This window comes from Cyrtonyx montezumae, unplaced genomic scaffold, assembly GCF_038088225.1.
Source record: "Cyrtonyx montezumae isolate F1298 unplaced genomic scaffold, pur_monq_1.0 scaffold_3, whole genome shotgun sequence".
In the NCBI taxonomy this organism is placed as follows: domain Eukaryota; kingdom Metazoa; phylum Chordata; class Aves; order Galliformes; family Odontophoridae; genus Cyrtonyx; species Cyrtonyx montezumae.
The window spans coordinates 141,524,272-141,546,754 of NW_027072034.1; the positions used below are offsets into that span (position 1 = coordinate 141,524,272).

Genomic DNA, 22,483 nt, shown 5'->3' on the forward strand with positions numbered 1-22,483 from the left:
AAACTGAGCAGATAGCATTTTGTCTGGTTTATTTTTAAAACTTCGAAAAATAAATCACACGCGAAGTTTTGCTGCAAATGATATTGAAATGGGTCTTATGAAGCAAGCAAATGATAAGAGCCATACAGAATATCTGGGATAGAGAACATTAGTATGCAGGAAAAGAACACGTGTGATTTTATGCCTGCACATAAAAAGTTAAACAAATATCAATAAAGATGACAGAGGTTTTTTTCTTTTCTTTAGTGAAAACACATTATTTGTTGTGAAGGGCTGACACAGTATATATTTGCATTTTCCTTCTAATTTAATGCCTAACTTCTTTACTTTCTGAAGTCTGTCAACAACAAAAATAACTGCATGCCTGACAGAGTGGGTTGGGAGATTCTGACTGCCAGGAACTGTAGAAGAGGGGTCTCTCAGCACTCAGGAATTTTACTCTGAGACCGATCTCTTCGTCACCCACCAGGCTCAAAGTTTATCGAAGGCCTTTACGAGTCTATCAATTCCTACCGTGACGCGTAAGCATTGTTGTAACTGAACAAAATGGATTTAGAAGCTTATCATACATTAAAGCTGCTGAGCTTTTTGAAATATAGGGTGATGGTCTGAACAGGAGCACTGTCACACTCTTGTTCGTGGTGTCAGCATATGCAGATGAATCCACGACTTGCCTCATGCACTTTTCAAAAGCAGTAAGTAATATTCAGCTATACTGAAGGTATAGCTGGGAAAGTTCTCAAAGAGCTAAAAAAGTAATGAGTATGGCAAATTATACCATGCTTGATTGCTCTGCAGCCAACTCCAGAGTGGTGCAAATTACTTTAACATCCAACAGCTTTATGCTGAATAACTAAAGAATAATGAATCGGCTCTGTTAAAGCTAGGGATTCCCAAAGCAAATTTTGTTTGTACCGGTAAAGTTCAAGGTACTGGTAAAGGCCTGATAATATTGTCTTACAGGGAATGGACTAAGACAGCCACATTAATAATACTACTTCATTTGTAAAGTAAAGTTGCAGAGGGACCATGATTTTAGCAAACAATCTCCTATTTTATGGCACTGCATACACCAGAAACTTCTCAGGTAAAATAAATAATAATCTAAGAAGATGCTGATAGGCTTATCAAGAATAAAAAGAATGTTATACTTGAACATATAAGTGTAGAAAATTACAGGGCAATTAATTTTCTGAGTAGAGCACCTAACCAAGAAAGTGAAAAAGATGTAACAGAGAGAACACTAAGCATGATGATTCCATCCCTCCTTTACCATGTTAAGTTTGGTTATAAGCAAGCACGTTTTCTTTGTATTTGGGGAAATGGGAGTGTTTCCAGCCTGAAAAGACATTTCAAGTGCGAAGGATCTGAGAATTTATCCATCTGAAAGTCAAGCAGCAGAGATAGATTTCAGGTGAGGAATGCTTTACAGCCAATTAATCTTTTAAGCAGTCCTCTGGCTGAGGACCCTGTAGGGCGCAATATAGCAGAAAGTTTGTGTTGCTCACATGGTTGCTGCAGGCTGAAACAGAAGTCTTCTCTCCTCAGGCTCCTGCTGAAATAGCAGTAGTACCTATCCACAAGTTTTTCAAGAATATACTCCATAAGGTTAGTCTAATTTTCAGATATTCTTCCTGGCCATTCTTTCTCTTTGCTCCCTCCTACTGATCACAAGGGCCAAAGCATGAACTCGGCAGTAGCTGTTCTCCTAATCTTACGATAAACCATCATGGTTGTGGTCAAGTTCCCCACAGGACAATTTTAGCAATGACCTCCACATAGGCTATTTGCTTGATATTTTTTAAGTTACAGAGCCAGGATTTTTATTGCACCACTCTGAACAGAAATAATCTTTGTCAAGAGATCCCATTTATTTCAGTTCAGTGTATATGTCTTGAGACTGAGCTAACAGGCAAACTATAAATTCAGATGATACAATACAACTGCTGCCAGCTTGCTAAGCTGACAGTGAGACACATCGCACAGAGCCAAGGGCACCTGTGCCCAAGCAGCGTGTTGCTCGGAGGACAAGGAAGCTCAAGCAGCACAGGCTGCAGCTTAACCTCAGGGCCATGCCCTAAGGCAACTGCAAAGTGCCAGCAAAGGGCCTGCGGAGCCTGCCAGTGAGGGAAATGCTCCTGGTGCAGGAGTGGGCTATTGCTGCGACTTGTGACCAAAGGAAAGAAAGAAAATGAGAAATATGATGCAATATATGAAAAAGAAACCAAAACCAGTGTCATCATCCTGCTACGTGGATGAATAAAAAACAGCATGTTAGCGAGTATGTTTTGGAAGTCAAACTTTTTCAAAAAAATAGTGACAGCATAATTTAAAAGAAATATGAACATTTAGCATCTGATTTCTTCATCAAGATTCAAGATAACACAGACACTGATAAACAATGCTGCAAACTAATGTGTACTGGGAAGAGTAAAATACACAGACAGTAGGAGATAACAAACCATGGTTATTATCAGTCTGAAAAGAAATGCTTGATCTTGGAACTTCCGTAGGTTTACAGAAGTGTTGACAGATCATACCACCACAAGTATCTAAAAAAGACACAGCAAATGTACCCTCCTCAACTTCCCTGTGAGAGAACTGCAATGTTACACACCACTTCTAATGATTTTCAAAGCGGTTTTCTACACTGTGCTCGCACTGTTTGCTGAACTCCTCGACCCACTTCTCCCAGCTGCTTAGCTAAAGTGACCGTGCAAAAGTTCTGTAATTTGTCAGCAGGTTGCCTCCCCTGACACAGCCTTATTTCCTTCACTGTCACATGCAATTCCCTCGCCCACCCTCCGTGTTGTTATCCTCTCTCACAGGCCATCGGAGAGCTCCTGGCAAACACAGAGACTTTAGCTCCCACCAGCATACTTTGTTTATCCCCCACAGATATGCCAAGAAACCCTCAGAAACAAGCTGGATACTAACACAGATTCAAGGGAAACTGGACACAATCACTCAGTTTCTGGCTCACAATCAGGAAAGAGGAGTCCAGAGGGACTGTGGAGGAGCACTGTCAATTTCAGGAGGAAGCACTTCCTTCACTGAATCAGTCATTATCATATGAGAAATATCAGCAGTAGGTCACTGGAGAACAGCTTTTCCCCATGAATCTTCCCATCCCCAAGCAAAAGCTTATCCAGCCCTAAGCTACCATTGGTGTTCCTGTGAAGAACTGAATTAAAAATGTATATATTTATAATGGACTCACTAAATAAGATAAACTTAGAGCTGACTCAGTACCTTACAGAAAAACTCGTGGCACTAAGTTTTACAAAAGTCAATGCCATTAGCTTTACAAGTCTAAATCTTCCTATAAAGATAATCGGGTTTATTTGCCAAGACCTATTTTCCATCACTGTATGTGGGCTAGCATTCATGATACTTCCATTCTACATTAATACTGTTCTATATCAGCTGTTGCACTATTTTGCCCCTGGCAGAGATTGGTTGCCAGAATTGCTTTTTTTATTATTTATTTATTTTTAATTCTTTTCCTTTTCAAAATATTGGCTTATTCTAATTCTCAGATTTCCCTGGCAGTGTTCGCAGAGGAAAGCAGTGCTTAGCAGGAGGGATAAGGCAGATGCAGAGACTCAGGGTTGATGTTGACAGGAAATAGAAATCAGGTTTGCAATTTCCACAAAATAAGCCCCCCATTGCCTTCTCAGTAGTCCAGTAAGATCCAGAATGTGGAAGATCCAAGCTGGGAATTCAGATGTAGTTGCTCCTGAGTCCACGTCTGCAGCTAGCCCTCGCAAAGGGAGAGACCCAGAGCCTTTTACCCAGCCTTGAGCCATTTCAGCAGTCTTCTAGTCTAAATTACATTGAATGCTAAGATGCACACAGTATAACTAACAGATGAAAAGTGCTGTTACAGTTTAGGTCCTATATATTAATCTCTTGTGGCCAATAACAGAGCATGATAAACTTCTACATAACTACATGTGAAATATGAAACTGAAAATTGTTAACTGTATGCATGTACCTGATCTTTTGCTTTGCAAACGTGCAATAATTGGCAAGTGGCTGCAGATGTGCTGATAGTGCTGCTCAGGTATGTTCTGGTTGTCGTAGTGAAAGAAAGGTTTTAATGAAGTAAATGTCAAGATGATTTCTTGGATGACTGCTTACACTAGGATTTGATCTCTTGTTTACATTTGCTTAATATTCATAAATTACAGCATATGTTATGGAAGCATGTAATTACACTTGTCATTCTGGGTGCTAGATTTCTAAATAGTGCAGACAAACTTTGCAATGATAGATGGCCAGATCAGACATCATTAATGGCATGTTAAATTGTTTTCCACAAAATACATGTAAAATGACCAAAGATGTTTGGAACTGATGTTACTTTCCGTTCTACAACTTCTTACCTGCAACCGAATTTTACTAGTTTTGCCTTTCTGCTGCATATGCTACTTCATAATCCTTCACATAAAGATGTATTTAAAATTGCCCAGCTTTTCTAGGACAAATCTGTAACTGCACTTTACAAACTGTAGTATTACTACGAAGGTTGGTTTAGTGGCTTTCTAAAGATAATTTCCAAGCCACTGATACGATCATCAGCCAAAGTGCTATGCTGGCCTGTGCAATGAGAACATCAATGTAGCCTCCAATTTTTGTGTAAGGTAACAATAAATGCTTCCCGATTTACATCATTCTGGACTGCTTTCCAGAGGTGGCCAAAGGAAATGTCTGTGTACCATTTGGCACTAAATCCCCACAAGTCACATCATGCCCCGAATCAACTTCTGACATTCTCATTGATACAGATGGAAATTGAGCTTGTGTCCATAAGAGTACACTTGGCCCACAAGCTGAGATCTCCTTCCTGCAAAAGCCAATGTCCAGCTGCTGGAGGCTTTCCTGGCACAAAGAACAACTGCCTCTGCAGGCAGGGTGAATGTACTTTAACTTGTTAGCTTAAGGTAGGCCACTCCAGCTTATCAAAGAACACAGGGCTGGGCTTCATAAACCAAAGTCCCTGCTTGATATATATCCAAATAAAAATTGTTGCTAATAGTAGCACATGCTGGTTTGAGATCTAGGTCAATTCTACATCTCCAAAAGGACAGTTGCTTCGAGCTGTGGGCTTTGCATTTCTCACACACTGTCCAGGAGTGGCAGCAGACCACACAGGGCTGCCTGTTCACAGGAATCAGTCCCTGAGAGAACCTTCTGTTCTCCTCGGCATGTGGTGCCGGGCAGGGAGTGCAGAATTCGGCTGTTAAAAAATGGGAACAAATGATGTTCCTTAACAACTATTTTCCCCTTAATCTTTTCAACGGGAGCTTTTAGTAAAATCGGTGAGAATAACATATTGACATCTGGCTTTATAGCTCTTCTTCCTTTCAGGCACTGGATCTGAGAAGTATTCCGGTGGAAGTCGTAACTACTCTGCTCTTTCACTATGACTTGCAGAAAATGCCTGTTTCACGCAGTCCTCGCCTCCTCCAGCCCTCCCCACACCGTGAGCCTTCAGTTAAGAAACGCCACAGACCTCAACAGTTTAGAGAGATCTGTAAGTACGTTTAGATTTGAGAGGAAAAAAGCTTCCATCACAGTTCAATTATTTTATTTGTCCATTTGGCATTGTTTTTATGGTTCATTTGCTGTATGTTTTAATATTTTAATGGTCATTAGTGTATTATAGGGCTGTGCCCGGAGCACTACTACAAATAGGAGCTATAATGTAAAACGCAGCATTATTTATTATTTTGATGTCAGTCTGCCTAAATAACTGTAGTATCCATGATACTCACAGTATTCTGAAGAAGAATGACAAATAACACTGCCAAGAGCTGCTGCGAGAGTGTGCTCCAATTTTCTATATTTGAAATAAAAAAGCTCTACAGCTTTCATATAAAGCCCTATGTGCCAAACAAATCAGAAGTAATTACAAGCCAGTGTGTCAAGGAGATAAACAATCTATATTTTATGAGTGTGAAAATTAGACAGTTCACGGCACGGGTTTTGCACTGCAAAAAGCTCAGCCCTGCATACTTAAGGACCTGTGCACCTGCTCAACATCTGGACCATTGACAAGTGAGATGCTTATTATCTTGAAGTGGGAGAGAGGTAGAAATTCCTAGCCTTTGGAAGTCCTTGGGTCTTCTAACACCACAGAACACAAATAGCCACTTCCAGAAGTCCACTCACACTTCAGCCTCATGGAGCGCAATGCAGACATCCGTGGGAATATAAATGTCCTTACTTGAGGGCTACATTGAAATAGGCAGCTAGGACAAAACCTATATTACTGTTCTGGGCAAGAACGCCAAATTTTTTAAGGATAAAAGCTGAAGAATCCATGGCTAAAACATCTAAATGAATCCAAACGTGTTTTACCATCAGGTCCCCCTGTGGCATTCAGCTGAATTCTTTAAAGATCTCCCACTGGTTCTGGTCTCTGTCATCACCACATATCTGTCTTTTTTTTTTTTTTTTTTTTTGTAAATTTATCCTTATAATGCACCAGCATGTTCCAAAAGAAAAAATGAGGCTGTAGTGGCTGCTTGCATTATACTTAATAGCCTGGTGGTTAGAGTACTCAGCTGGGAGCAACTAACCATTGAGTTATGGAGTTTTTGGACATGAAAGTCTCTCCTGCTGAATCTGTTTGTGTTTTCATAAACAATTAAGCTTCCGTTGGACCTGCCTGAGAGTAATTCACTCCACAGTCCACTATTCAGCAAGGAATAGGGATAGGTAAGTTCAAATCATTGCTCAAATGAATATTTAATGAATTTTAGCATAGATTAAATAAAATGTTCCTATTGTGAAAGCTTGTCAGCAGTGAATAGACAGCATCTGGCAACAGCAGTGTTAACTCCCGTACAGCTGTTCAGAGAGAGAAAAGCGGGAAGCTGCTTTCAAACAGGGCTGCTCTGACAACAGTTCTGAGATGAGACCTCCCCAGGGAAGCCCCTGCATGAGAAGACTGGCAGGACAAGACCCACTGCAGCAGGAAGAAAAGTCACAGGGCTGGAAGTGTGGGAAGGCTAAACCACTCAGAGTGCACTGCAGTCCCTCTGTGAAGGAATGCAACTGTTAATTCTACTGTAAGGTAATTGCATCTGTTGCTGTGGGGACACAGGTTGTGTTGTCCCATCTCCTTAACTATATTTGATGCGCCGCTCCAAATCCAAAAGAAAAAAACTTGTTCATGAGCCTCGTACATCACAAGGAAGTGCTCTGTGCAGTGACACGGACAAGGGCACTACTACTTAATGAGTGGTAACCAAGAGATCCATCTCAAACCTGCTTTTAAATTTTAAATTATAAAATACCCAAAATAGAATTAAAATGTTTCATTTCAAATGGATCATGTTATCATTTACCACAAAACAAGGCATTCTGTAGAGCCTTCATTAAAAAAAAAAATTAAGAAGCCCCCAAATCCCGATTCAACACAATCATTTTGGTTCAGATTAAAATGAATGATTATTTTTCAATTCAGCTGTCAAACTGACTAATTATTTGCACAGCCCTGCTCACAGTATTGCCTTCATGCTTTAGTTATATTAACAAACCACAGAAAAAGAGAAAAAATCACAAATAGGAAAGGCATAGAAGGCTCTCTTAGCTCCTGATCTGCTCCTGTTAAACCAATGAGGCAGACGTTTGACACCCAGCTACCAGATGCTGCGCTGTTAATAAGGTTCTTCATCAAACTGCGTGTAAGCAATCAAACTTGCAATGGAATTACTGTGAAAAAAAAATGACGCAAAAGAAATAAAACAGGGCTCCTGTGCCACCAAGAAGAATTTGGAATAAGCATCAGCTGCCAAGTCTTTTTCAAAACTGAATTTTCTCAAGCATTTAAGAAAAAAAAATCCACTCATCTGAAGTAGATCACATATTTGCATGCACCTGTTTTCATTTTCTTCTATTCTACACTGCATAATTTCATGTTTTGTTTTAATAACAACAGGCATTTGTTTTTCCCAGTCACCCAAGTATAGTTTGCAGAGATGAGTTTTAACAATTTTCGTTTTGCTGGGCAGTGATCCAAATGGTTTTTGCCTGATTTTCAGACTCTTTCTTAGCTGATCGTGGTTTCATGGGGGGAATATGCAGCCTCTGATTGCGGTTGGGCAGGTTTCATCACTTGCTCCAGAGACTGATGACTTGCATATTTAGATCATAAGGAGTCAGCTAATCCCCCTTCATAGCAAAACCCAGGGGAGGGAGCTGTGTAAGAGGATACAAGGAATCCCTCTTTAAGAACTCATGGTAGGAGGTATGCCCCCAGCCCTCATTCTTATATCTGATTAGTGAAGAGCCTTTATATTCACAAAATCCCTTCAAGCACGTCGAGCAGAGGCCAGGGACCTTGCACATCAGCCCCAGGGACACCCAGGCACCCACAGCTAGCGGCGGTCAGGCTGAGGATTTGGTTCTGCCTGACTTGCCAAGGTCGCAGAGCTCTGCGGTGCAGCAAGATACAGGACGGAAGGCTTCAGCAGGCAGTAATGCACAGCGAGGGCAGTCTGTCATACTCAGACAAAGCTCTGCAAAGCAGACAAAGCCATTGAGCCAAGAGATTATTTGACCCATCTCAAAAATACTCTGTTTTCCTCAGCTTTTGACATCTTTACTCTCATTCTCTCCTGGACACCAGAAACAAAAGTTATGTGATCCTTATGCAAAGAGGCAATAAAATAGGTAGAATTCAAACTGTGAATCCTCATTCCTGAATCACAAGTCCTTTGCCATCCAGCCTAAAAATAGAAATAAGGGGGAGAAAAAATAGAAAAACACAAGCTTTGAAACTTGGCAGGAACGGCAGGAAATCATACCTTGAAGTCACAGGGCACTCTTAGCATCTGTTCCAAGTGTACGTTTTTCATTCTCTCGTATGCAGCACAGCTACTCTCGTTCATATTCCCATCCCTAGGACTAATTTTGCAATATCATTCTTTCTCTATGGTGCATCTTGTCCCAAATACCTTACATATCCAGTTTCCAAAATGCTGTTCAGTTGTTACTGGAGGCATCTCCTAGTTCAGAGACGATGTGTTTTTGCTTTTCAGAAGACATTTGGCAAGATGGTTTCCATTAGGATGAAACAACAGCTCCAACTGCATTTAGGTTTTACAAGTGAAATTGTTTAACATGCAGAAAAAGAATGAAACACTGGTTAATAAGATGAATGTTTACATTTAAGCTTTGAAAGGGCATCATCAAATCGGGTCCAACAAAGAAGACATAAACAGATTTTTGCTCTCCTTTTTTCATGCTTTCTAGTGGCTTTTATTTTCATTACAGATGCCTCAGTTCTGCCTGAACTGAGCACAAAGAGAATCAGCCCTTTAATCCTCAGGACAATACATATTTTCTTCACACTTTAGCAAGTAAATATAGCAGCTGGTAACTTCTAAATCCTGTTCTTTGTTACATAAAGCATGGAAAACAGAACCATCAAATTTAGGCATGGAAAACACTGGCTACTTTACCTAGATCACTTTCCTGCTGTTATACAAATACATATTTTCATACTTTGTCCAAAATAATTTTCAGAAATGCTGGAAATGGAAAATCTGACACAAATCAAATTAATCTTTAGACAATGTACAGCGGAATACTTCTTGCAATATTTTTTTCTAATAGCAAACATAAATCTTCCTTTTTGAACAGTACAGTATATATATATATATATGTATTCCACTAATTGCTCTTTAAGTTGAATTTGGGGTGTTACTTTCATAGTTAATCCATATTAGGAAAGATGTTCTGCAGAAGCTTGCCTGTGGATATCAGACAGCCAGCTCATTCAAGATCCCGTCCTATGGAGACAAACCACCTCTCTTCCAAATGAACACATCCACATCTCCTTGCAGACTGACACCAAAAGAGCATCACTATGGTCATTTCTGAAAACATCACAAAGCAATAGAAGAGCCACATCTGCCCTAGCTATGCACCAGACAGATTCCCTCAGTGGAAAAGGAAGCCTACTGACAGCAAAAACAACAGGATATTTTTTTCCCTCTGTATAAATCCAGTTTTACAGCTACATCATCCACAGGCTTCCCTGGAATGCACTGCTTTCCCAGGAACTCTTCCTCTTCTAAGCAAGTCTAAGTGACACAAAAATCACACTTTTATTTCCCTTTTGAGTAAGCAAAATTCAAGAAACATGGCCTAGATGGCAACAGAAGAATATATCTTTATGTCCCAGACACCACTGCAATGAGAACAACCTCCTCGACTTCTTATGCTTCTCCAAATGATTACTGAATTTCTCATCTAATTTACCAAGACAAATTCTCTTCCCCTACACCACTCTCTTCAAAGGTTGTTTGGGTGAGGAAGTCCATAGCCAGTGATAGTATAATAACGTAGCAAATATAAATATGCTAAAGCATACACACAGCCCTTACAGATGTCCTCTTTTCCACAACTACCCAAGATGTACTGTGCTCTACAAGGGCTACTCCAAAAGCAATGCCTCCCATTCTATTTTGTTGGCCCACAAAGTCAGAAGTGAATAGTGGTAGTATGGCAGTAGAAGCTAAACCTTTCTACCAATATCCCATTACACACTGTTGCTGTGCAACAGATGGCAGCAGAGAAGCAGTCTGACATAAAGGTGCGTGACATGGAACTTCATATGAAGCAAAGGTATATCACTGAACTCCTCTGGGCAGAAAATACTGTTCTCATTGACATTCATTGACACTTTCTGAACATTTATGGAGACCGAACAGTGGATATGAGCATAGTGAGGCAGTGGGTGCTGTATTTCAGTCGTGGCGACACCAAAATGAAAGACAAGCTACATTCTGGACAGCCATGCTGTCACACCATAAAATGACAAGCATCTTGATCTGCTCATCCATGGATTACAACCAGGGAACTGTGTTCAGAGCTGAATATTGGCTTCAGTGTGTTGAAAACGATGGTGGCAACACTGGAATATCCCAAAGATTATACCAGGTGGATCCCATGAATGCTCACACAGGAACAGAAAGAACACCATATGCAAGTTTGTCAGGACCTATTGAACCAATACAAGACTGAAGGTGACAGTTTCCTGGATCACATCATTACCAGTGATGAGACATGTTATCACCACTTGGAGCCAGAGTCAAAATGGCAGTCCACAGAGTGGTAACAGGAGAATGCCCCATAAAAGAAAAAGTTTAAGACACAGTTATCAATGGGAAAACTAGGGTGTACTGTCTTTTGGGATAGGAAAGAGGCAATCCTTTGATTTCCTCAGTCTGGACAAACCAACAGCTTTGACCACTACATCACAACACTGACCAAGCTGGAGTCTCAAAGTTCCAGAGTCGGGACAGAAAAGAAGACAACCTATCTCTTGCAACATGATACCACCAAACCTCACACCAGTCTGAAGACCATGGAGAACACTACCAGTCTTGGCTGGACTGTCCTACCACAGCCACAGTATACTATGGATGTGATGTTTTCTAATTTCACCTGCTTACATGAAAGATGGACTGCGTGGGCAGCATTTTCTTAGCAATCATGCTGTCATAGTATCTGTGAAACAATGGATCACCTCTGCTGGTACAGATTTTTACAAAGATGATATGCAGGCTCTTGTTCTTTGCTAGCAAAAATACACGGTTAATGATGGTGATTATGCTGAAAAAAGAGTGTTTTGTGGCTGAGAATTTGCTCTATCAAATAATGTTATTGTGCTCTTTGTATCTGTTGTGGCTTCCCTGGAAATAAATGGGAGGCATTACTTTTAAAGTGACCTGTGTACAATTGGTTCTTCTTCACAAATGTGAAGTTTTCAACTTTTTCAACTTTCAGTTTTCAACTTCACTTAATAATCCTTTCACACATCATCTGAACAGGCAAGTCTTGAGGCTCATTGTGAGGCTCCCTGTGTGTTCATTAAGGCATACCTTTTAGACTGACGAGTCCTTGTCTATGTGGCAGCCCTCAAGGAAGTAAGCTCCTCTGGAAGGAGACCAGCTGTATTTCAGCACTATTGAGAAAAGCATACTCGTGGCTCCAAGTGAAGAAAGAAGAGCAGTGAGAAAGCTTGCCCTTTCTTCCCCTCTCTTTTGGGGATACATTTTGGAAGCATCCAGCTGGAGAATTACTGCAGGATTCATAGCCCCTTTGAAATGTTTCTCTGATGAGTAGACTAAGTATTAATTCTGATGATATTTTTTCACTAAGATGTTAGCATTTCTAAAGTCTTTACGAACAAAACAAAACAAAGCAAACATACAAACAAAAATAGATTTATCTGAATAAGAGTATTACTATGGAGGGGTCAGTGTTATTATAATGCTATGGAGCTGTTAGACAAAATTTTAACCAGCTTGCAAGATCATAATGATATTGTAAATGTGACAAAGCATAAGCAAAGTGAAAAACTAATGAAAATTATTAGCAGCATACTATGGAATGATATAAAAATGTGATATTGTCCTTTTGCTACTTTTTCTACTCTGTAGAATCATGTGCATATATGTATCAGGAAAGTGAATACAGAGCCTCTAGAAATACTTCTGCCACAAGGCTAAATACCGTAAGCACCTTGAGAAAACAAAAACCAAATCTCTAAATGGGAATGATTCCAACTCATAGAAATCACTTTTACACCTTTTTCAGAGTCCCGCTATTAAAGAAATGTAATAGGAAGACAGCCCCCACAATCCCAGCATTCCTAACAGCAGTGACTTATTTCAGAGAAGAGTTAAAGCCACGTATCTATCTGAAGTCTATCAAGAAATCCCACAGTGGGAAAAAAAGAGGAGATCTTTGTCCTTTGAGAGTTCAATCTCTCAACAAGTATCTCCCTTATTTCCTGTTACCCCACAGAGAGTCCCACTTAGAGAACCAACCTCCAGTTCTTCCTCCTGGTGACCCAGACATCCTCATAACTCACAGAAACAGACTGAGTCAGAGCCTTGTTCATTGAGCGTATCTGACAAAAACACTGCTTGAAGAACACACAGTGAGAAGAGGTTCTGCATGGTCAAAGTGCAAGCATGGAGCAAACCACACTCTTTTTGGTAAACATGAAAGATGCACTTACTCACAGACCTGATTCAGTCTTGCTTTGAAAGCATTTTACACTCTATTTAGGACACAGGCAGTCAAGGGCAAGCAGCTTCCTCATTTAAGGCTTGACTTAAATGCTTAATTGTCCTGTCAGAAGGATAGAGGATATAACATCATGCTTTTCTGATCTGGGAGCATATGTAGATCCTAGCCCAGAGGAGCATTTTGCTCTTGGCTATTTAATTTGTTCAACTGGAATCAGTGTCCTTCAGTAAGACTTTTGTCTAGATGACTGTTTTCTTCTGATAAATGCTAGCAAACACAAGGATGTACTTTTAAGCACCGTAAACCAGTTTAATCCTAAAAGCACAACGCGCATTAGGGAAAATAATGAGAACGGAAATACACAAAACCACAAGATCTACCAGTTGGCTGAGACACACAATACCGCCTGGTTTCTGTTGACAATCAGAATGCAGGACTATTCATATGGCACAGCTGTCACTGTACTGAAACAATTAGCACCAGGGAAAAAAAGTCTTAATTTAGTTCTCATCGAGGCTAATAAAACTATCATTGTATTAAAACACTGCAATGGTTTTGATGATCCCTAGCAGTGTCTTGGCTTCCCTTCAGAAAGAGCGAGAGCAGAGGAGCTCTGCCTTGCCTGAGAAGTCAGCTCTGTCTCCACTGATACAGCGCATGCATCCTTCCAGAGCACATTCCTGAGCATGTGAAGACTACCTCCTCCACTGAGCTTCTAGGACAGTCCTTAGCTGGGCTGTGACCTATGCCAGCCAACAGCCTCTCTGTTTCCAGACAGACTTCAGAAGTTAACACGGGTCAGGGATCATTCCTTTCCAGTAGCTTGCATGCAGACCCACAATTTAGGGAGTTTATTGTACAGAGGTGGATTATTTGTGTCAGCTGGCCTCAGTGACAGAGAACTGTGCCAGGTACATTTTGTTTACCAGCAAAGATGCAAAAAGTGCCTCCAAAAACTAGATCTTTAAGGAAGTCCATTGTAGAATTTGTCTTTCTGCAAACAGGTTACCACTGCTGAACTGCTGGGCTCTTCCCCTTAGCCTTTCAGTCCTCTCATTTGTAGAGTGACAGTTGATATCTTTATCAACACAGGCATTACTTAACAAATAACTTGGGGTCCCTGTCGCACACAAACAACATTCATACAGTGGTAACAACTCAGCCATGAAAGGGTGAATTAATTCTCTTAGAATATGCAATTTCTTTCATGTGTTCACGTGAGGGATAAATACATACACATTCTAAACTGCCTTCAGGGAAGTAGAAAGAGAATCAAACCCATGGTTTTTAATAGCTACAATCTCTTGGTAAGGTGCTCCTGTATGTGGTTAGGGAACGACATAAAAGCCTCAACATTTAAGACAGCCTCAGCTTGCCCACAAATACAGGGCAGGTATCTCATACCATTTAATAAACATTAATCAACCTTCTAGTTTTTCCCATGAAACGGTTAGATACAATCAAACCAGAATGACAAAAGAGAAGTTCAAAAAGGTCAAGAAATGCTTCTAAAGCCTTGTATCAAACCAAAGACAAATACAGAAAATAATACAGAAAAACAAATTGCTGCTTTGCTCTAACCACTACTTATAGCTTCATCTAGGAGTGGGAGAAGACTAAAAATACTAGATCTTTAGAGGAATATTTAAGGAACTAATATACTGTAAAATCCTAAATGAATGCATTAAGTTGGTTTTGTACTCCCTTGCCTCAAGCAGCTTAGCACAAATAAAATTTGATGCTAATCAGTCCTAGCAGTTTTCGCAGAATCTGGAAATCTATTATTTCCTCTGGCTGTAGCTAAAAAATTTCCCAACAATTTCATTATTGATACTCACGAAGTATCTGATGTACGTATAATTTTATCTCAGTGCTGACCTGCCATTTGCCTCTCTTGTCTGAGACACATTCAACATAGCACTGGCAGAAAAATCACAGCTGAATTAAAAGAGTCTTTTGCATAATCCAAGTATCTATTACCATGGAAATATATAGAGATATGAATGCTCTTTCTAACAGAAGCCAATTATGAGGGAAAAAAAGGAGGAAAAAATATATATATTTATATATATTTATTTGTGTGTGTGTGTGTGTGCATGTATTATGATTACAAGGTATTTTCTAGCCAATAACAAGACAAGATGCTCAGGCACTAAACATCTAGATAAGTGCTTGTAAAAAGCTACAAAAAACACTGTAAAAGTAAATGGGATGTATTGGCAATGGCTTCCTGTTATAATTAAAAATGATTCAGAAAGTGCAAATATTATCTCGAATAAATGTAAAACAAATCTGTTCATACTAAAAGCTGATTTCAAATTGTTTCAGCCGAATTCTCACCACTAACAATTTCTCTTCACACTTCACTCTAGATTTTCTACTTACGTTTTAATCACAAACAATCATAATTCATTGCAAATCTCAAATGCTATGCTGCACAAAATGTTGCTGGCAAACATAGTGTGACACAGTGAAAAGAAGAGAGATCTGTTTTAATCAGTGTGGCACATTTCTTTTATTAATGAATGCCAGTATGTTGGGTAAACTTCTAGATACTGTTCTTTATGAATTAGAAAGTAAATGGTAAAATTTTTCCCATTACAGAAAGCCCCTACAGTCACATGTGAAAAAGGCTGATTCCTACATCACTCTGGAGTCAGTAAGGTTCAGGAGATGCAAAATTTCCATAGAGTCAGAGTCAGGATCTGCATGTATTTCATATCGCCTCACAAAAGCATGTGCATACTCTCTGAAATCACATGGTAAAATGTTACCACACTTTACACGTATCATATTCCATCCAGTCACAAAACGCACTCTATTGCCACAATTAAATATGTAGCTCCTAATTTATGAAGTTCAGTGAGGTTAGGTTCCACATAATCGCAGTTCCCACATTTCTGGGAGGCCTGTCTGGGTCTGGATCACAAGGCAACAGGAGCATCACATGGCAGATGAATGTAAAAGGACCTGCCACCAAGCCCTGAAAAAGCATCATTCAGGTACAGCGCTTGCTAGCTGAGCAAGGCTGCCAGACATGGATAGCCACTAAAACCCAGAAGGGTACAAGCAAGCAATAAAAGCAAATTAAAAAACAAATGCTGGGGGAACTGATACCTTCACTTCTAGATTTATTGAAAGAAACTGCACCTTGCATTTTGGATGGTTGCACATAAATTGGAAAGAGTGACTCCAGAATGTCATTTGTACTATGTGCTTCTGAAGAAGTAAATGTGTATGAAATGTATAAGGCAAATGTGCTTGAAGTAAATATTAGTCCCTCCAGACAGCAGCTATTAAAATGGATTACAGTAGCGCAGAAAGGAGAGAATTTGACCAAAAAGAGGAAAGAAGTACTTTAGAAAAGCATTTTAGAAAAGAGGAGAAAATGTACAGCAAAGCAAAAGGCGAGGCAAGGCAAAAGGCAAGAAAAAGGACAAAACTGTCAATTACCATTTTGGCTTCATATGCACGTACATAAACATACACATAAAAACTTCAGATCACAATTCATCAAGCACACTTTCCACCCATCTCAATTCACATGCAAGCCACCGTCCCTACGCTGCTCTCAGTGTGACATTGGCTAGATGTGTGAAGGTGACAGATGGAATGCACCAAGGAGATCAGAAATAGATTAAAGCTTTTAGATGGAAGAAAACTAGCATAAGAAAATATCTCTTTTCTTTCCAACAGATTTTAACCACTGATACAAGTTCGTCAGACAACGTTACTGCATGCAGCTCAGGGGATCCCAGCACAAGACAGCTGTGGACATATTAGAGCAGATCCTGAGGAGGGCTATAAAACAGATCAGAGGGCTGGAGCACCTCTCCAAAAAGAGGCGAAGACAGTTGAGGCTGTTCAATCTGGAGCAGAGAAGGCTCCAGGGAGACCTCATTGTGGCCTTTTGGTACATAAAAGTAGGTTTATAAGAATGATGGAGAGAGACTTTTTCCTGGGGCCTGTAGTAATAGGACAAAGAGTAATGGTTTTAAATTGAAAGAAGCTAGATATAGACTGGATATAAAAAAGAAATTTTTCATGATGAGGGTAGTGAGACATTAGAACAGATTACCCGGAGAAGCTGTGGATATCCCCTCCCTGGAAGTATTCAAGGTCAGGTTGGCTTCAGCTGTGAGAAACCAGATCTAGTGGAAGATGTCCCAGCCCACAGGAGGTTTGGACAAGATGATTTCTAAAGTTTTTTCCAAGCCAAAGCATTCTGTATTAAGTAAAAGTTGTAAATGTGGGGAACATTGAATGAGTTGCAGACTCTTGTTTCTCCAGGATTAGTTTTGAGGGACTGGGAACAGCCTAAATGCTTACACACTTTACACAGATAAGCTAAAGGATATTACTTGGCCGTGTCTGAGCGCCCTATACAAAGCAAAAAGTTCCATAAGACAAACCCAGGGAAGGAGTAAGATGTTATGCTTGAATGACGCACTCGATAGAAGAGTTGCCTTTGCACTAGTGAGAGCTGGACAACAGGATGGGCAAACCCTCAATAGATCCTACCAGCAAAATGCAAACCAGTTTGGCAGCAGGACTTCCAGACTGGCAATAATAACAATCAAACAACATCTACCCAGAGGAAAGAGAAGCTCCTGGCTCAGCAGAAGAAAGAGAAAGGCCCATGTCTGTCTGTCTTATTTCCAGAGTTACTCCTTTAAGAAATGCTAAAAAACTGCCAAGGCCCTGAATGCACCAAAAGGCTCTGCAGTGTCATCTCTTTCCCAGCCCTGGGTTTGGTTGCATGTGTTCAGTCATCTCTGACAGGGTACAAGTATGTGACTGAATCAGACCAGGAAAACAGCTCCATTGTAAGGGGCAGCCTCATAGGCTCATATACCTGTTTCTCACTTCACTGCTGCTTCTCAGCAGAGACCCTTGCCCTTGGGTCCCTGCTCAAGCTAAGCCATTGGCCTTGTACCTTGCTGACCATGACCTTGCACTGCTGGCAGTGACTTCTTCACTGACTCTGGACCTCATCACTATGGGCTTGTCCCACGAGCACTAGATTGTTGGCAGAACCATGTTACATGGCCAGACCTGTTTTGTTATCATTCAGATGAGGCTGAGTCTCCAGTTTGTGCCAACCTTTTTACCTTGCTACAAAGTACTTCTTAAAGGTACAAAGCCATCAACACGTGAAATTTAAGCTGTCCAAATTTGGACTTTAATGTTTCAGACCTATTAAGGACAGAACATCACCTTCTAAGTAGTACTGCCTCCAGGATATTCATAAAAAGACAGAGAAGAATCCAAGGTGAGCCAAGTGGCCAGAAGGAAGGTTATATAGATCATGGCCATCTTCTGTACTGCCCTCCCTCCCCTCTTCTCATGAAAACTCTTAGACAAAAGGATACCGGGACTATCAATCAGCTTATGCTATCCACCAGATCATCAGATAAGACTATTGACCTGTATGTTTTACGTTGTAAAATCAATAAAAGGGAAAAAAAAATGAAAAGAAAAATAGCAGCATAAAAAACCAAGCTGCTCAGCATGATATTTCTCAGAGAGCTTTAGTTTGTATATTCTCATAGAGTGACATATACTTCTCACAATTTCATCACAGATTAAAATCTAACTGGATACAACATTCTCAAAAAAATACGTAGTCCTGACATGTAGAAACTTCAGAGTAGGTATTAAAGAACACTGAACTTGAAATTACAGGTTCAACTTGTTGAAGAAAACTGGTAGGCAGAGATATGAATGAATGAAGTAAACCTGGATATAATGAAAATAGGTATTTTTGCATGATGGTGATTGGAGATTTATGCCAGCTGAGTGCCTAGCCTTGACTGACATTAATAAGCAGTAAACAGAGATTTCATACTTGGATGCTTGGAGCTTTCATGAGCATGCACCAAGGTCTTGACCCTCCACATCAGAGCAGTTGGGGCTACATCAGCTGACAATCTCAGCCCATGTCTTTGACATAAATACAACCCAAACTGGATTATACATCTGCAATTATGGCAAAGAACCTTTCCATTGTAAGTGGTTTGTAATGTGCCACTAAACAGGGCCTCATCCAGAAGCCTTTACTCAGGAAAAAACAGCAGAGCTACTTCTGAGAGGAAGGTGTAAGAGCAGACTTCAGATGGAAGTCCAAGATGAGACATTAAAGGGTACCATTTGTCATTTTTTACATTATTAAGAATATTTGTGCAGGATCTATAATTAAAACTAAAAGAGATGTCTCCTCCTTTTGCCAGCAGCTGTGTTACATCAATTAAATGAGTAAATAAGATCTTTCCCCAGAGGGGATATCACATGACTTTCTATTGATTAAGACTGCAGTAGAACGTTATTTGCAATCTTATTGTATAATGGAAATAAGGAGGTAGCTGTCATGGTTTCGGAAGACAAATTACTGGTATCTTAGGCAATTCATGGGCCTCTTTCCTTCTTGCTGCTCTTAATTCACAGTTAATACATGTCTTACAAGGCTTAGTTTCTTAAATCAGTCTACTATACTGTATTCAGCTCAAATCTGGGAATAAATGTGTGCCTTTGCATTATGATTGGTATTAAAGTGACCGTTCCATCTATCATTACTTCAGAGCCATGCATTATTTAAAAGGGCAAAACAATTTCCAAAAAAAAAAAGACATGCGGAATTAAAAACAGTTACCTCCTGCAGCATGCATTCCTGGGAAGGACAGGCTTCCCTCACCAGTCATGGCTTCAGAGGTGTGCTCCATATAGGACATTTTTAAGACTTAGCCCAGTTCTGTTTACTTAATTTTCACAAGCAAACAATACGGCTGGAACAAGTCCACTACTCTCAAATGTGAAGTGACTACAAGGGTTGAGCCCGGAGACTGATGAATATCTGACCACAACCCAGCAGACATTTTGCTCCTCTGATAAGCTGTAAATCATTGTGCCCTTCATGAGAGAACCAGAGGGGAGGACAGAGATCTCCCTTTAGATGACCGAAACACTCTCTGTCAGTTTGAGAAACCTTCAAAACAAGGCAATCTTTCCTTCCTTCTATTCAAATTTTCAGTCAGAGAACTGCAATGCTTTTCAAAATCCCTGACAGCAATATTCAGCATTACCAGAACTGTCTTTGCCAAAGTCAGATAAATGGTTTTCAGGAGTTGTTATGCTTGGTTGGAAGTTGTGGGACATAAGACAAGATTCCTGAATGAAGGGAATCCTTCTGAGTAACAGTGGGGAGTAGAGCAGTGATAAATTCGAAGGAAAAATCATTCTCTGCACAGAAGAAACGTGCACAGTTTACCATAATCTATTTACTAATGCACAGGATTAAAAATTAAATAACTGCTGCCTGATCTGTTACAGCTAAGATGATTGATTAGAATGTATTCCTCTTCCTATCCAACTTAGGAAGTTTAGAGGTGGAAGGCTTACTTTTTCATCATTCATAAGAGCTGAACTTAATAAGGTATGTGGAAGGAAATGACGAGTATGACAGGAGAACTGCTGTCCAAAAGTAATCTCCCTCAAAGTGATAACAAGAACAGGAAAAATAATATCCCTTAGTGAAAAATATGGAAGAGGTTAAGACTTCAAGGATATCAAAGATATCTGGCTAGGCGTGCACATCGTTAGCACTAGATTATTCCTGGTATATCTTTACATTTAGAGAAAATATCTGGTTCTCCTAAAAAATGATTTGTGTTTAAACCTTGTATTTCAATTCTCCTTTACATTTGCAAAATAAATCTCAGCCTAGTCTTGATGAGTATAAACAACCAATGTAAGTAGCAAAAAAACAAAACCACAAGTCCCTAAAGGATTAAAACCTGCTCTGGTTTCTCAGAACTTCAAAAGAGGCATTTGGCACCTTACATTAGGGTCCACAGTCGTTGCTTTTGTTTGTTTGTTTGCTGTTTTCTTAGAAAGGGCAAACCAGTCATTTCAGATTTCAGTCTGTTTGTTATTTGAAAGTAAGAAACACAATCTCTTTGCGTATTTCCTTGTGCTTAAAATTCAAAAGAAAAAGTAGAAAATATTCCTTACCTTAAAAAGTCTTAAAATATTTGCAACCATAATGGACACAGAACTTGCTGCAGCACCTATCACACCTGAAATCTTGTCTGGCTTAGTGAAAATGGGTGGATCGCCGTTAGCACACTTCACGTCTGAACCATCTTTCTCTATCAATGCTTGTACAAATGTTAAGGATTGCTCCAATGCATAAGTGTCCCTGGAACATGTATCAAGGATCCGGACACCTAAGGTGATATTGGCAAGAAGATCGGGGTCTTTATTAATCTGATCAATTGCATACAGCATTGCCTCTAGTCTGTGGATCCCTTTTTCCTTCTTGAGCTCCCCACAAGGCACCCCTCTATCCCCTTTTGCATGGACGGGGAACAGTCCTCCCAAGATGATGTCCCCATCCAGTCGGATGGAGTGGGCATATTCCTGGCCATAAGTTCTTTGCATCAGGGTGAGAATCCAGCAGAATTTGGCTGTTAACAGGAAGAAACAATGGCAGGAAACTAATCGTTTTCCTTCGTATACCATTTTCTCTGAAGACGTTGTTGTTATCCAGTTTCCAGATTTTCTTCTTGCTAAAGACTGAGGTTGACCATTTGAAACTGCACTTTCTGGAGGCTACCATCAGTGCCCAGTAAGTGATATAGAACCATACGGAGGGTAGAAAAACGATCTCAGTAGAAGTACGTAAAATATGTTTTACAAAAGATGTCCACTGATGTCATTGGTTGATCGGCTTTTCAGAGAGGTGGTTTTCAACTGCTCCTAATTGATGGTGAAGAGCAGGGTAGTATTTCCAGTCCTGCTGCTACGAGGAGGTCAGTAACTCATGTCCTTCTATTTCGCCCGGCAGCTGAGGTACTTCTGTAAAAGAAAAGAGAGAACAATACTATTTAGTTCAGCAGTTTTAAACGTCACACAGTGTATTTGCATTTGCAAGAGTTACTTTGCCTAGGTTTTACTTTTGGCGGGATATAAGAGAGTAAGTAATTCTTGGCCTTCTGTGAATTTGAACACCTGGTGCACTGTACTACCAGCCAAGAAATGGATGATTCCAGCAGAGCAAAAGCCAAATCAGGGCAAACTACACTTAGCTTGATTTTCGCAGTCTGACCCGTAATTCTTATTTTCCTTTGCACCATGTGACATCCAAAACCAGATCTGATCCGTAACATGTATTTTCTGTTTTGCTGCATCATTCTGTTCCAGCCCACAGAAGTGCAATAGCTCCTAACACTTGCACTCGCTGAGAGGCTCCGTGTGTGACAATGGAGTAATCAGGGCTCCTGAATTTAAGTGCGCTCTTCAGCCGCTGCAGTAAGAGCACGTTCAATTCATTTGGATATTAAGCTGATTATTTTTCCAGTGGAATTCACTCTTTTTCAGGGTTCACTATACATATAAAATGTCTGCTAGAACATTTCAAAAGCTAAAT

At 40.1% G+C, this 22,483-nt stretch overlaps 1 protein-coding gene across 1 annotated transcript in view; it reads right to left on the minus strand.

Annotated features, from left to right (window-relative positions):
* GRM8 (glutamate metabotropic receptor 8) overlaps positions 1 to 21,576 on the minus strand; it is a 323,602-nt gene extending 302,026 nt beyond the window's left edge. The window contains exon 1 of the mRNA XM_065743531.1: positions 21,067 to 21,576. Within this exon, the coding sequence (XP_065599603.1) occupies positions 21,067 to 21,576 (510 nt within the window). The remainder of the gene's footprint in view (positions 1 to 21,066) is intronic.
* Positions 21,577 to 22,483: the final 907 nt, after the last annotated feature.